This window comes from Salmo salar, chromosome 24 (assembly GCF_965601325.2).
Source record: "Salmo salar chromosome 24, fSalSal1, whole genome shotgun sequence".
In the NCBI taxonomy this organism is placed as follows: Eukaryota; Metazoa; Chordata; class Actinopteri; order Salmoniformes; family Salmonidae; genus Salmo; species Salmo salar.
This window is the reverse complement of record NC_138314.1, coordinates 30,885,827-30,900,354: the sequence shown is the minus strand read 5'-3', so window position 1 is coordinate 30,900,354 and position 14,528 is coordinate 30,885,827. Positions and strand designations below refer to the sequence as shown.

The following is a 14,528-nucleotide window of genomic DNA, read 5'->3' as shown; positions in this document are numbered from 1 at the left end:
AAGTGTATGTAAGATTCCGACTTCAACTGTATATATATATTAATTATTATTCCCATACCATTATTACAGAGAACCAGACAAATTATGCTACCCTCTGCCTATTAGCTACTTAGCTTATTCAAGCCTGTTTCAAAATATAACACTGTTCCTTTAAGACAAAAAAAACTCCTTACCTGACTCGCTTTTCAAAGATGTCTCGAACTGTACACATTTTGTGCTCTTGTAGGAAGCAATCCCTCCCCTATTGCTGACTGCAATTGATCTATAACAGGACTAATAACTCACTAATGAGCAAAGGATATGAACAAATGTGCACACATGGCTACATGCAGCTTTCGCTTGATCTCAAAACAACTGCATCTATTCATAACCGCTCATGCTGTAAATACAGTCCAGTTCAAAGTAAATTGCATAAATCCATGTATGGCAATGGACTAGTTGCATATATTTGCATATAGGCCTACTACAGCTCTGATTAGTTATGCTGCACTGTGTGGAGTGTAGAGTAGGGTCTGAGTCATGCTGAGTCATGCCTGTCAATACAATAGAATCCTACTCTGATGCGTTTCACCTATGACAAAATCTCTTGCATAGTTAGTTTTGCAAACTAAGTCTTGCATATTAAGTTTTGTTTCAGCATTAAGTGGCTAATATTGTGTTGATTCAATCACAATTCCCACAGTAAAGGGAAACGTTAATAGCGTTAATAAAGGGGAAAAGGAGGCGACGTTGACATCATTCCCTGCCACACCCCCAAGGCCTACCTCAGCATCCCACCCTCCCTGCTGTGGGGCCACACCTCCTCCCGTAGCCAACCCCGTCACTGGAGTGGGAAAACGTTGATAGTGTAAAGTAAGGGGGAAAACTCTAAAAAGTTCAATGAAGTTCAATCTTGTGCTTTTATGCGTGAGCTGAGATTTATTCTGCATGTCAATCCCGGGGGCGCAGTTTAGAGGGAACATTGCTCTTATACTTGGTTAGCATTAGCAACAACATACATACAAAGCTCAGTTATATTTTTTTGTCCTCACATTTGGATTATATATCATATATCCATGTACAAATACCAATAAGGTAAAACATTCCATGACACTAATCAGTTTCCCAATGTATCTCAAGTGATTCTATCTATCCTGGTTGTGTTTTGCAGAGTGGTCCAACTGGTTTGACCTGGCAGTGACCTCAGGGAGCAGAGAGAGGTGTCAGGGCAGGAAGACAGTCAAGATCCTGGAGGAGAAATCTTCAGACGCTGTAAGACAGACAGTAGACAAACAGATAGACCGACACTAGACAGACAGACGTCTGAACACTGAATCTGTTCAAACTCTATCTGCCATTTACTACTAGGTCCTGCATGGTGCCACAGTCTAACAGAGCTGTAGCTATTTACAACAGTACACGTAAAGCTGTGTATAGTCTGTGTATATCGATTGATTTGAGATTACCCTTCATTGACTACTCTGCTCTCAGGGGAAAGAGGTGGACTCATACCTCTCTGACGTGTGCAGAAAGAGGAGGCGCAGGGGAGGAGAGCCTGTGTGCTGGTCTGCCTCTGCCAGCCTCAACCCGCTCAGTATGTACACATAGAGACAGAAAGAGGGCAGACCTTCTATCTTTGCCATTGATCAATTCTGTTCATCATCTCACCTTCTCGTGTCAATATTGTTTCAGATTCTGAACCCATGGATTCATTGCAGAAAGTAGCTTTTTCACGTCAGGTAAGATTTAATCTTGTGTTGTATGTACAAGTAGTTATTTTTTGTCAATATAAAGATGTTAAGTAAAAATAGAGGAAAAGGTACCAGAACAATATATAAAGATGTGTGGAGATTTATACTGTATATAGAGATCTCTTTAGAAATAGTCCATGGGCCAGCGAAAAAAATGTGTCCACTCTGGGCTGGCAAAAGTTTAATAGTCTTATCTTTGACTCCCTATTCCTATGAACACATTGATATGATACCCACTCCAAAAGTGTAGCTTTGTACAGTTTACATACACTTAGGTTAAAACTCGTTTTTCAACCACTCCACAAATTTCTTATTAACAAGCTATAGTTTTCGCAAGTCGGTTAGGATATCTACTTTGTGCATAACACAAGTAATTTTTCCAACAATTGTTTACAGACAGATTATTTCACTTATAATTCACTGTATCACAATTACAGTGGGTCAGAAGTTTACATACACTAAGCTGACTGTGGCTTCAAACAGCTTAGAAAATTCCAGAAAATGATGTCATGGCTTTAGAAGTTTCTGATAGGCTAATTGACATAATTTGAGTCAATTGGAGGTGTACCTGTGGATGTATTTCAAGGCCTACCTTCAAACTCAGTGCCTCTTTGCTTGACATCATGGGAAAATCTAAAGAAATCAGCCAAGACCTCAGAAAATTATTTTTAGACCTCCACAAGTCTGGTCCATCCTTGGGAGCAATTTCCAAACGCCTGAAGGTACCATGTTCATCTGTACAAACAATAGTACGCAAGTATAAACACCATGGGACCACGCAGCCGTCATACCGCTCAGGAAGGAGACGCGTTCTGTCTCCTAGAGATGAACGTACTTTGGTGCGAAAAGTGCAAATCAATCCCAGAGCAACAGCAAAGGACCTTGTGAAGATGCAGGAGTAAACAGGTACAAAAGTAACTATATCCACAGTAAAACGAGTCCTATATCGACATAACCTGAAAGGCTGCTCAGTAAGGAAGAAGCCACTGCTCCAAAACCGCCATAAAAAAGCCAGACTACGGTTTGCAACTGCACATGGGGACAAAGATCTTACTTTTTGGAGAAATGTCCTCTGTTCTGATGAAACAAAATATAACTGTTATGGCCATAATGACCATCGTTATGTTTGGAGGAAAAAGGGGGAGGCTTGCAAGCTGAAGAACACCATCCCAACCGTGAAGCACGGGGGTGGCAGCATCATGTTGTGGGGGTGCTTTGCTGCAGGAGGGACTGGTGCACTTCACAAAATAGATGGCATCATGAGGGAGGAAAATGATGTGGATATATTGAAGCAACATCTCAAGACATCATTCAGGAAGTTAAAGCTTGGCCGCAAATGGGTCTTCCAAATGGACAATAACCCCAAGCATACTTCCAAAGTTGTGGCAAAATGTCTTAAGGACAACAAAGTCAAGGTATTGGAGTGGCCATCACAAAGCCCTGACCTCAATCCTATAGAAAATGTGTGGGCAGAACTGAAAAAGCGTCAGCGAGCAAGGAGGCCTACAAACCTGACTCAGTTACACCAGCTCGGTCAGGAGGAATGGGCCAAAATTCACCCAACTTATTGTGGGAAACTTGTGGAAGGCTACCCAAAATGTTTGACCCAAGTTAAACAATTTAAAGGCAATGCTACCAAATATTAATTGAATGTATGTAAACTTCTGACCCACTGGGAATATGATGAAAGAAATGAAAGCTGAAATTACTCATTCTCTCTACTATCATTCTGACATTTCACATTCTTAAAATAAATTGGTGATCCTAACTGACCTAAGACAGGGAATGTTTACTCTGATTAAATGTCAGGAATTGTGAAAACTGAGTTTAAATGTATTTGGCTAAGGTGGATGTAAACCTCCTACTTCAACTTGGAAACAGGTTTTTGGTGTTTCAAATATGGGGTATCGAAGAATGGGTTGTGGAAGTGGAGGATTTGTTACATATTTTCTGGTATTGCACCATAGTTGCTAACTTTTGCGCAAAAGTACAAGTGGTTACTCCCTGTTTTACATGATTTTATTATATCTCCACAAAAAGTTATATTGGGTGACTTAAGGTACAGATGCAACACGATATACAATCTCTTGATTCTGCTGGGTAAGGTTTTCATTTTTAAAACTCAGAAAACAAATGTTAGTATTGGATTATTTAAAAAATAACAGTCAAACACTATTATACACTCGAAGGATTGATTGCAAAAGAAAGTGGGAGGTCTCAAGATTTTACTGATAATTGTGACCAAATAACACTTCAAGGGATGGGCCTGATTTCATAGACTACGGAAAGGTGCTCCTAATCGCCAGTCATGTAACAATTAAAATATTATTTTTGTAGTTCTTTTTTCAAATCTTCCTGTTTATGTTCTTTTATAGTTTGTTAGTGTAATTGGTTGTTTATTTGCCATTTGTGTCTCCACCACACTGAGGTAGTGGGCTGAAGTGGGTGGGGTGTTCTGTTGGATATGTGTTGGGTAGTCCAGGGGACCATGAACCTTTATTTACCACTTCCCTATTGTGGGATGGTTATTTGTGACAACTGTCAATGGTATTACACTGAGTACACAAAACATTAGGAACACCTGCCCCTTCCTTGACATCTATACCAGGCGTTGTGATAGGAAGGCCCGGAAAATCTTTAAAGACTCCAACCGCCCAAGTCATAGACTGTTCTCTCTGCTTTCGCACGACAAGCGGTACCGGTTCATCAAGTCTGGCACCAACAGTCTCTTGAACAGCTTCTATACCCAAGCAATAAGACTGATAAATAGCTAACAAAATAGCTTCACGGGCTCTATGAGTAAACCTTGTATCCTTATTGACCTTATATTTTTGCACTGTCTCTATACACACTCACTGTGCCCTACATACTCACTGGGCCCTGCACACTCACTGGGCCCTACACACTCGCTGGGCTCTGCAAACTCACACACACACTCACTCCATCATCTGCTCACTCACACATAATATGCACATACATTTATACTGACTCCACATACACACACACACACACACACACACACACACACACACACACTCACACTCACTCACTCACTCACTCACTCACTCACTCACTCACTCACTCACTCACTCACTCACTCACTCACTCACTCACTCACTCACTCACTCACTCACTCACTCACTCACTCACTCACTCACTCACTCACTCACTCACTCACTCACATACAAGCTGCTGCTACTCTGTTTATCTTACGTCCTGTTGCCTAGTCCCCTTACCCCTATACATATCTACCTACATCACTCCAGTATCCCTACACATGCAAATATGGTATTGGAACTGACCCTGTATGTAGTATGCTTTGTTCTCTAAATTATTGTGTTTTTCATATTTCTTCTCATGTTTTTTTCTAATATTACTTTGTTATTAATTATTGCATTGTTGGGTTTTGAGTTTGCAAGAAAGGCATTTCACTGTACTTGTGCATGTGACATTAAAACTTTAACTTGAAACAGACTGACCAGGTGAATCCAGATAAAAGCTATGATCCCTTATGGATGTCACTTGTTAAATCCACTTCAATCAGTGTCGATTTTTAAGCCTTGAGACAATTGAGACATGGATTGTGTGCCATTCAGAGGGGAATTGGCAAGACAAAAGATTGAAGTGCCTTTGAATGGGTTATGGTAGTAGGTGCCAGGCGCACCAATGTGATTGTGTCAAGAACTGCAACGCTGCTGGGTTTTTCACTCAACAGTTTCCTGTGTGTATCGAGAATGGTCCACCGCCCAAAGGACATCCAGCCAACTTGACACAACTGTGGGAAGCATTGGAGTCAACATGGGCCAGCATCCCTGTGGAACGCTTTCGACACCTTGTAGAGACCATGCCCTGACAAATTAGGAGGGTAAAGTGGGGTACAACTCAATATTAGGAAGGTGGTCCTAATGTTTTGTACTCTGTGTACATGCCTAAAAAAAAGACGGCTTTGGGAGGAATCTAAACAGCCATAACGATAACCGATGAGAATTCTCTTGGGAGGTAGTGGACTCGGCATTTAATCGTCAGGTATTCCAGATCGGTTGAACAAAAGGTCGAAAGAGTATCTACATTACGACAGTTGAGAGTTGTTGATCATGAAGCATACCCCACCTCCTTTGTTCTACAAACACTATTCTGATATATTTAGCTATATACATACAGTATGTCTGACATACTTGGACCATCATTTTGTGTTGTCCTCATTATAACACACATTTGAAGCCAGTATTGGTCTTATTACACCAAATATTTATTCAGTTATGGCCATGCAAAATCAATGCAGTTCCTCCTCATTGAAATGAATGGTGGCCATCTTAAATATAGGCTGCTGCCTGCTGGGACTAATTATAGACAACATATATGATGACTCTGTATACCGTAGATATAAAACTTTTCCAATGGGTCTTCTTGTTCTGTGTGAAATTTGGTGGAGTTATCATCGGGCACCATGTGATAATAGAGTTATGTATGACCTTTGCCCCCAAAAGGTGGGCCTATAGGGATGTCATTACCATTCCTATTGTTTCATATTAATATGTGTTGTACTATGAAGTTAATAACATATGAAATTGCCTTAGTTTGAGAAGATTCTTCTCAGATAATCCAAAATTACATTTCATACCCTCAATCCTGTTGGCCCAACTAACCGGATAGGGGTCATAGCATTTAATGCAGCTATCTCCAATCTGTGGGTATATCAAAATGAAAATCATCATTAGAATTTGCCACCCCAAAGTGGATAAATATGTGAAATTTGGCCTGCTGGCCCATGGAGTAATAATAGGTTAAAGAGTGTTTAAAGATGCTCAGCTAAGACTATGGCTATGTTCCAGGCCGACTACATTGCAGTTGCCTGCCAAAACTCAGTCTGGATAGGTGTTTACCATATCAGCTAACCACATCATATGACATATCAATCTGATGCCCCACTGTGCAGTCGATGATGTGGCAAACAACCATTTATTGATGCAATGCAATAACTGTTATGTAATTCCTGCTCTTGTCCAGCAGGACTCCAGTCAGTCCGTGTGGACCAGCTGGGCCTGCTCTGTCAACTGCAGGTCCTCGTAAGTCTGCATGGGACGGTCCCTGGAGATCACATTTACCCTTTTTACATGTGCTGAACCGAAACAAACTCTGCTGGCTCGGATGTTTCCTTTCCATATGATCCTTTTCAGCATGGTGCCAGTTACTAGGGTGGATGCATACAGTAACTGTGCCATCTCCATGCAACTCAGTTTGTCTCGGCCTGGTTCGGCTTAGTAGTATAAAAAGCCCAAATGGAGTCAGACCTAAGTTCAAATACATTTCTTGAACTTTAAAATACTTTGAGTGTTTGATTGAGCCTACCTGGAGTGTCGGACATGCGGGATTTACATTTTTGGGACATTTACATTTGACATTTTAGTCATTTAGCAGACGCTCTTATCCAGAGCGACTTACAGTAGTGAATGCATACATTTCATACAATTTCATACATTTTTTTTTTCTGTGCTGGCCCCCCGTGGGAAACGAACCCACAACCCTGGCGTTGCAAACACCATGCTCTACCAACTGAGCTACAGGGAAGGCTAGGGGACCATCCCTTTGGTTCCATTGCGCCGGCAAGCTCAATCAACCGTAGCTAGTATTTGAAAGAAAACCTGGTTACACTTTATTTTGATATAGTCCCATATTGATGATCTACAGATGGTCATGCTATCAACAAACTATCTGTTGATAAGCAACTGCTTGCTAAGGTTACAGTTAGGGCTAGTGTTAGGTTTAGAATAAAGGTTTGGGTTAGGGCTAAGGTTAGGATAAGGGTTAATGTTAGGGCTAGAGTTAGGGTTAAACAGAGTTGTGGAGAAAGTGGTCATTGTGGAAGTACTGAAGTTGTGTATAGTTGTGTGGGATAGTTGTGTGAGTTCTGTATGTTCTTCTGTTGTAGAGTGCGGAGTGGGATCGCACCTGAAGGTAGGCAACCTGAATCATTGTATTAATGGCTTGTATTTAAAAAAACACAAAAAAAAACACACCTATTCGTTTTCCTTGTCTTTATTTTTCTTAGCTTCCCCCTCTGCTAGAATATTTACCTTCCTAACCAAAAGCGGAATTGTTAACTATAATCGTTCATGTTTTGGTCTGTCTTGGTTGTTTTCCCTGTGTTTTTTTGTCTGTTAGTAAAATAATTTACATTTCAATCCACAGAAGACCTGGACCCACACTACTCAGGTACTCCCCAACAATCACATAAATCATACACAAAAAAGTAGATCTGATAGCTAAATGATATGGCCTGTTTTTGTCTGGTTATGTTGCGTTACATCGTATTACGCTGTGTTGTGCCTTTCGTGAACTTACACCCCAACTTAACCCCCCCCCCTCCTCCCTTACTAACTCTGACTTTGCTGATAGCTACTTTATTGAGATAAAATGTACTTACTATGACAGTGATATGTGGATGTCGCACCTAGCTATTTTAAAATGAATGCACTGACTGTAAGAAGCTAGATAAGTGTCTGCTAAATGAATGTAAATGTTAATCGTATGTTGTGTTGTAAATGTGTGGTGGTCGTGTTAGCCATGGAAAGGAACAACCTGATGAGGCTTGCTCACACCATACCTTTCACACCTGTCTCCACAATGGGTAAGTCATCAGCCAATCACGTTAAAGGGACAGTTCTTGATGTTTCAATTATTTTAGACTCCCCTAGGGTGTGGTTGTTTCTCCAAACGGTTCTTAAATTTGTTAGCTGGTTTTTAAGCAATTTCTAGAATGATCTCACTAGTATTTTTAAAGAACGTAGCAATGCTAGTGGAAATTGATTGTTTCTGTTTTGGGTGCATTCAAAAGCATGCCATTGCCTCCCTAATACCCATCTTCCCCGTGGTTTCATGGTCCCTGGCAGTGGGAGAGGAGGTGAGTGTCTACTCCCTGGAGGAGGTGGAAGTTGCAGGCCCGGAGTCCTCCATATCCTCCTGGTCATCCCAGGGGCTGTCTGCGGTGCTGCAGCCGCTGTCCAGCGAGGGCTGTCTGGATGGGGGGCTGCGCAGGGCCACGCTCGTACTTTGCACCTGGGCCGAGAGGGACGTCCTGAGGGTGGGCTGCGTGTATGTGGTCAAAGCCATCCAGCCCGATGTGGTCCGCACCTGGCAGAGGGTCTTCCACAGCGACACCCCCCTCCAGCTCTGTCTGCGGGTATAAACCTCATATATATGTACATACAGTATATAACATCATAGCTTGTTGTTAAGGCCAGAAGTGTCTGACCACAAGACCCGTTAAACATAAACTCTGGGCCCTGGCAATTGTAAGACAGATCTTTTCCTGGTCAGGTCATAAACTCTGGGCCCTGGTTATTGTAATACAGATCTTTTCCTGGTCAGGTCATAAACTCTGGGCCCTGGTTATTGTAATACAGATCTTTTCCTGGTCAGGTCATAAACTCTGGGCCCTGGTTATTGTAATACAGATCGTTTCCTGGTCAGGTCATAAACTCTGGGCCCTGGTTATTGTAATACAGATCTTTTCCTGGTCAGGTCATAAACTCTGGGCCCTGGTTATTGTAAGACAGATATTTTCCTGGTCAGGTCATACACTCTGGGCCCTGGTTATTGTAAGACAGATATTTTCCTGGTCAGGTCATACACTCTGGGCCCTGGTTATTGTAATACAGATCTTTTCCTGGTCAGGTCATAAACTCCTGGCCCTACTTATATACATCCATTTTCCACAACAAGGCGAAACATCACCTCATTTTTGTTATGTGCGCTCCTCTTTTTTACCCTCATGTTTTACTTGGCATTTGTTACATCCCTTAATAGCATCATTCTGGCCTTCTGTTTTTGTCCTTACAGGAGATACAGCAACAGAGAGCTGCTCAGAAACTCATGCATGTGTTCAACCAAGTAAAACCAGAAAACATGCCTCATTCTCCCAGGTTGGTACTCAACTCTAGAACTCAGTACTAGTACGTGTGTGTGTGTGTGTGTGTGTGTGTGTGTGTGTGTGTGTGTGTGTGTGTGTGTGTGTGTGTGTGTGTGTGTGTGTGTGTGTGTGTGTGTGTGTGTGTGTGTGTGTGGCACATGTCATAATAATAATAGTGGATTGGATTATATAGTGCCTTTCTACCAACTGAGATACTCAAAGTGCTTTACATAGTAAGGGCGAAACTCGTGTGCATATGATATGTGTATGTCTATGGACTTACAGTATGTGTGCGTGTTACATGTGTTATGAATGTGCGTCTCCCTCCTAGGTTCCTGGACATGTCTCTTCTTCACTGGCACTCAGACGGCCAGTGGTTGACCATCGAGAGAAACATGACGGGAGACTTCAGGAAGTACAATACTAACACAGGAGAGGAGATCGCACCCTGCTGTGGGATGGAGGAAATGCTCCTGGCCTTCTCCCACTGGACCTACCAATACTCCTGCAAGGAACTGCTGGTGTTGGACTTACAGGGTCTGTCTGTCTGTCCATCCCATTCTGTTGAGCTGTCTGTCTGTCTATGGATAGATTTATTTTGCAACGTCATCACTTCACAGGGTTTGTCCTGTAAACTACTACATTGAACTGAAATCTCTCTTTCCCCTCCTAAATCTTTCACAGGAGTGGGATCGGAGCTTACAGACCCATCGGTCATCCGAGCAGAAGACAAAAGGTACTCGCCTCGTACAGTGGAGGTTCAGTGTGTGACACTGACACTTATTGTCATCTTGACATCCATTTTTTTGAGGTCTAAAGACATCTGAAATACGTTTATTTTGTCCTTCTCTCTTTTGTCCCTTGCCTTCCTGTAGCTCGAGTGATGACATGGTGTTTGGTCCTTCTAACCTGGGAGACGCTGCCATCCACAGCTTTGTCATCAAGCACACCTGCAACTCCTGCTGCGAGAACCTCGGACTCTCAGGTGAGAGAAAGGACCCCTTCAGACCACCACTTTTATAGGGGGATTATAGAGGATTGTGGGTGTGTGTATGCGAGCCTGTAATGTGTGAGAATGTGTGGTCTATTAGGCATGTGTTGTCGGAGAGTGAACTTCTTACATGTGTGTGTGTCACCTTTATGTCGTCACTCGGGAGGTTCGCTGGCCTGAGATTAAGCCCCGAACTTCAAATGAAGATAGAACCGGCTAATTAGGCCAAGGGAAGCATTTATTTAAATGACAACAGAGCATTGGAGGCAGGGGGAGGGACTTGCTTTGTGCGGTGTGCTGGGCTCTCTTTGATTACATATTAAACAGGGCTTTGTGTTGTGGAGAAATTAGCTTTGATTAGATATTAATTGCAATCGCTGAGTAGACACGAGACGCATGATACCAGCATCTAGAGGGAGCATCGCCTCGGAAATTCACTCAAAAACAAACAAGCAAGCAAACAAACACACGCAAACATTCAGCCATACTTGTTTTGATCTTTTCAAAGGTGGTTTGTTTTTTTCTTCTTGTTTTTTCTTCTTCTTATGTCCTCTCCAAGATTCCCATCAAAACAAATTATTCATGAAAAATCCATGCACTTCCTCTCCGGCCTGATCACATCCTCTTTTTAGTGGTAATGACTGTATAAACTGCCATGTAGCTGATTGATGTTTGTGTTGTCAGATTTGAGGAGGAGCACGGACATCCACAGGAAAACAGAACACAGGTCTTTTGAAAAGGAGAGTGGATTGATCATGACTAGGATGTAACCTCTGATCCGGAAGCAGAAGTACGCCATCCTAACCTCTAATCCGGAAGCAGAAGTATGCCATCCTAACCTCTGATCCGGAAGCAGAAGTACGCCATCCTAACCTCTGATCCGGAAGCAGAAGTACGCCATCCTAACCTCTGATCCGGAAGCAGAAGTACGCCATCCTAACCTCTGATCCGGAAGCAGAAGTACGCCATCCTAAACTCTGATCCGGAAGCAGAAGTACGCCATCCTAACCTCTGATCCGGAAGCAGAAGTACGCCATCCTAACCTCTGATCCGGAAGCAGAAGTATGCCATCCTAACCTCTGATCCGGAAGCAGAAGTACGCCATCCTAACCTCTGATCCGGAAGCAGAAGTACGCCATCCTAACCTCTGATCCGGAAGCAGAAGTACGCCATCCTAACCTCTGATCCGGAAGCAGAAGTACGCCATCCTAAACTCTGATCCGGAAGCAGAAGTACGCCATCCTAACCTCTGATCCGGAAGCAGAAGTACGCCATCCTAACCTCTGATCCGGAAGCAGAAGTACGCCATCCTAACCTCTGATCCGGAAGCAGAAGTACGCCATCCTAACCTCTGATCCGGAAGCAGAAGTACGCCATCCTAACCTCTGATCCGGAAGCAGAAGTACGCCATCCTAACCTCTGATCCGGAAGCAGAAGTACGCCATCCTAACCTCTGATCCGGAAGCAGAAGTACGCCATCCTAACCTCTGATCCGGAAGCAGAAGTACGCCATCCTAACCTCTGATCCGGAAGCAGAAGTACGCCATCCTAACCTCTGATCCGGAAGCAGAAGTACGCCATCCTAACCTCTGGTTCAGGTGGGATGAAGTTGCCCTTAAAGCATAGACACTGATTTAATGTCAGTTTTGTGTTTTCCTCCCCAAATGGTTATGGTTAGGATCTGGGGAAGCTAAGCGGATCCAGAGGTGTACAAGGGTAACTTCTACCAGGAATGAAAGCACTCACTTGGTTGGTTTGAATGGATAGTGTACATTGTGTAGCTCTATGTGGACTAAATCTTGTGTTAGATGTCTGGTAGGGCTTTTGTTGTAACAGCAGTTTACATTGCAGAAGTCTCAGCAGCAAGCCAGATGCTGTAGTCTTGCATTCATTCCGCCTATGGAGTGCATAGTGGAGGGACGCCGCAGTGTCTGTTGTACCACAGGTAACCTATTAATCAATCAAACACTTTGCCTTATTGTAATGTTATGTATCATTAGACATGATGCAGAGGGCATTCTAGGAAGGTGTTTCCATTCACCAAGATATCATTTGTTTGTTCTCTGTTCTGTTTAAATTAACTCCTGGTTAATTTTGAAATGAGCACCACTTTTACCATCTTTTCATATCATCTGAGGAATGTTTATACCAGTTGTCATGTTTTTATCTGTTGCATAACAGTTTTTATGGTGAAATACCAGCTATTATGGCAGCCATTTTGAATGTTCACAATAACTCACCTTCCTAGTTAAGTTTCAAACGGGCAGACCTTCTGGGATGTTTTCAGATCACCCGAGGAATTTTTGTACCAAATGTCATGCTTATATCTGCTTCGTAATGTTTATTTTTTATTAAGGCCTCAGACTATTAGGGTATTTCAAGTGTTATACTCTTGACATAATATTCTTACCAAACCTAGCTTGGTTTATTCAATCTTATACACATTCACAGCTAAAAGCTGAACTACAAGCGTAGCAAGGAAAAGCTGTATTTAAGTGACATGTTGAAACCCTTGAAAGGAAACCATCTTCAGAGTCATGCACCATGTTCTTCAGTCTGGACTCAAAACTGGATGTTAAACAAAACTTGATTTAGAACAAATTATTCATCAGAGTCAAAACTACAATCTGGGATTTGTTTTTCAGCAAAACATCCCCTCTTAATGTCACCAATATATATTTTCCTGTTTTCAAACACTGTTGTGCATGTGTGAAATCATATTTTCGTATTTAGCAATGCTCAAATATATTGTTATGCTGATTATGTTAACAAGTGATTACATGGAAAAAACTACAATTAAGCATTTACACAGCTGGACTGAAGCATGGCTTATGTTATGGCTTAAATTCAGAATGAAAACACTAATACAAGAATAACAAAATCTGGTCTCTTGATCGTTGGAATTCACACTGCTCAGACTCAGATTATTCAAATTATCACAATGGATAGCACATCTTTTTTGTTGTTGTTGCTATAGTCCTTCACTTAAAGAGCAGTTCTGAAGAGTATCGAACCCTTAAAATGACAGTTTGTTTGTCCACAAAAACTCGACATAAAATCAATTCACTTTGTGTGTGTGTGTGTGCAGAACAATGGAAAAAGAACGAGCCAGAAATACATCCATAAAATTTCCTTTATTTTTCTTCCCACAAAGAAATGTCTACAAAAGCGATAAAATATAGAATTTAACAAAACTCACTTCAGACCTTGACTTGATTATTTACATCTCGAAGGAGGAGACACTGAGAAAGCTCAGGACAACTCAGAACTTCGACACAACTGGATCATCAAAGCTCTTAATTTATGACACACACACACACACACACACACACACACACACACACACACACACACACACACACACAGGTCTACATGTAAGCTTTGGGGACATAAAGCTGTGTCAAAGTTCCGAGGTTCGATCCGACTCACGAAGTGAAAAATGCAAACATACAAACAAATAATTCAATGTAATCAAATACACACTTGCCTCAAAATTCCCCTTTTTGATTGGTTCTCAAGTAAACTCACACAGTAAAGAAACTATTTCCCATTTCGCTAATCCAGCTCCTCCTCTCTAACTATGGCACTTGAAAAAACATTTCTTTTTTTGTTTTAGTTAGTCCGTTTAAAAGTGTTTGTACCCCAAGTACCTTTTTTAAGGGTTTTGGTCACAGATGCTGCACTTACTGTACTTGACTTTCTCATCATGGGACGCAAAGACATTCTAATGAATAAATAAAACATGTTTAACACTACTCCAGTTGCACGCATGTATAATGCATTAAGAAAGTTTACAAAGCGTCAATAGAGTAAAGAACCTGCTATTTGTTAATTCACTCTCTTTCAGCCTCTCACTCCACACACACACACACACACACACACACACACACACACACAC

At 42.0% G+C, this 14,528-nt stretch overlaps 1 protein-coding gene across 4 annotated transcripts in view; it reads left to right on the top strand.

The window, feature by feature from the left end:
• Window positions 1-14,385, top strand: part of LOC106585702 (transient receptor potential cation channel subfamily M member 6) — a 55,060-nt gene extending 40,675 nt beyond the window's left edge. For 3 of the 4 annotated variants that reach the window (XM_082968629.1, XM_082968630.1, XM_045707136.2), the window contains exons 27-39: window positions 1,151-1,251; window positions 1,471-1,573; window positions 1,672-1,718; window positions 6,741-6,796; window positions 7,660-7,685; window positions 7,920-7,943; window positions 8,293-8,358; window positions 8,621-8,910; window positions 9,570-9,652; window positions 9,971-10,176; window positions 10,324-10,375; window positions 10,515-10,624; window positions 11,315-14,385. In XM_082968629.1, the coding sequence (XP_082824755.1) occupies window positions 1,151-1,251; window positions 1,471-1,573; window positions 1,672-1,718; window positions 6,741-6,796; window positions 7,660-7,685; window positions 7,920-7,943; window positions 8,293-8,358; window positions 8,621-8,910; window positions 9,570-9,652; window positions 9,971-10,176; window positions 10,324-10,375; window positions 10,515-10,624; window positions 11,315-11,400 (1,250 nt within the window). In that variant the 3' untranslated portion in view covers window positions 11,401-14,385. The remainder of the gene's footprint in view (window positions 1-1,150; window positions 1,252-1,470; window positions 1,574-1,671; window positions 1,719-6,740; window positions 6,797-7,659; window positions 7,686-7,919; window positions 7,944-8,292; window positions 8,359-8,620; window positions 8,911-9,569; window positions 9,653-9,970; window positions 10,177-10,323; window positions 10,376-10,514; window positions 10,625-11,314) is intronic. The other variant, XM_045707138.2, reaches the window with a different exon arrangement.
• The last annotated feature ends 143 nt before the right edge of the window (window positions 14,386-14,528 follow it).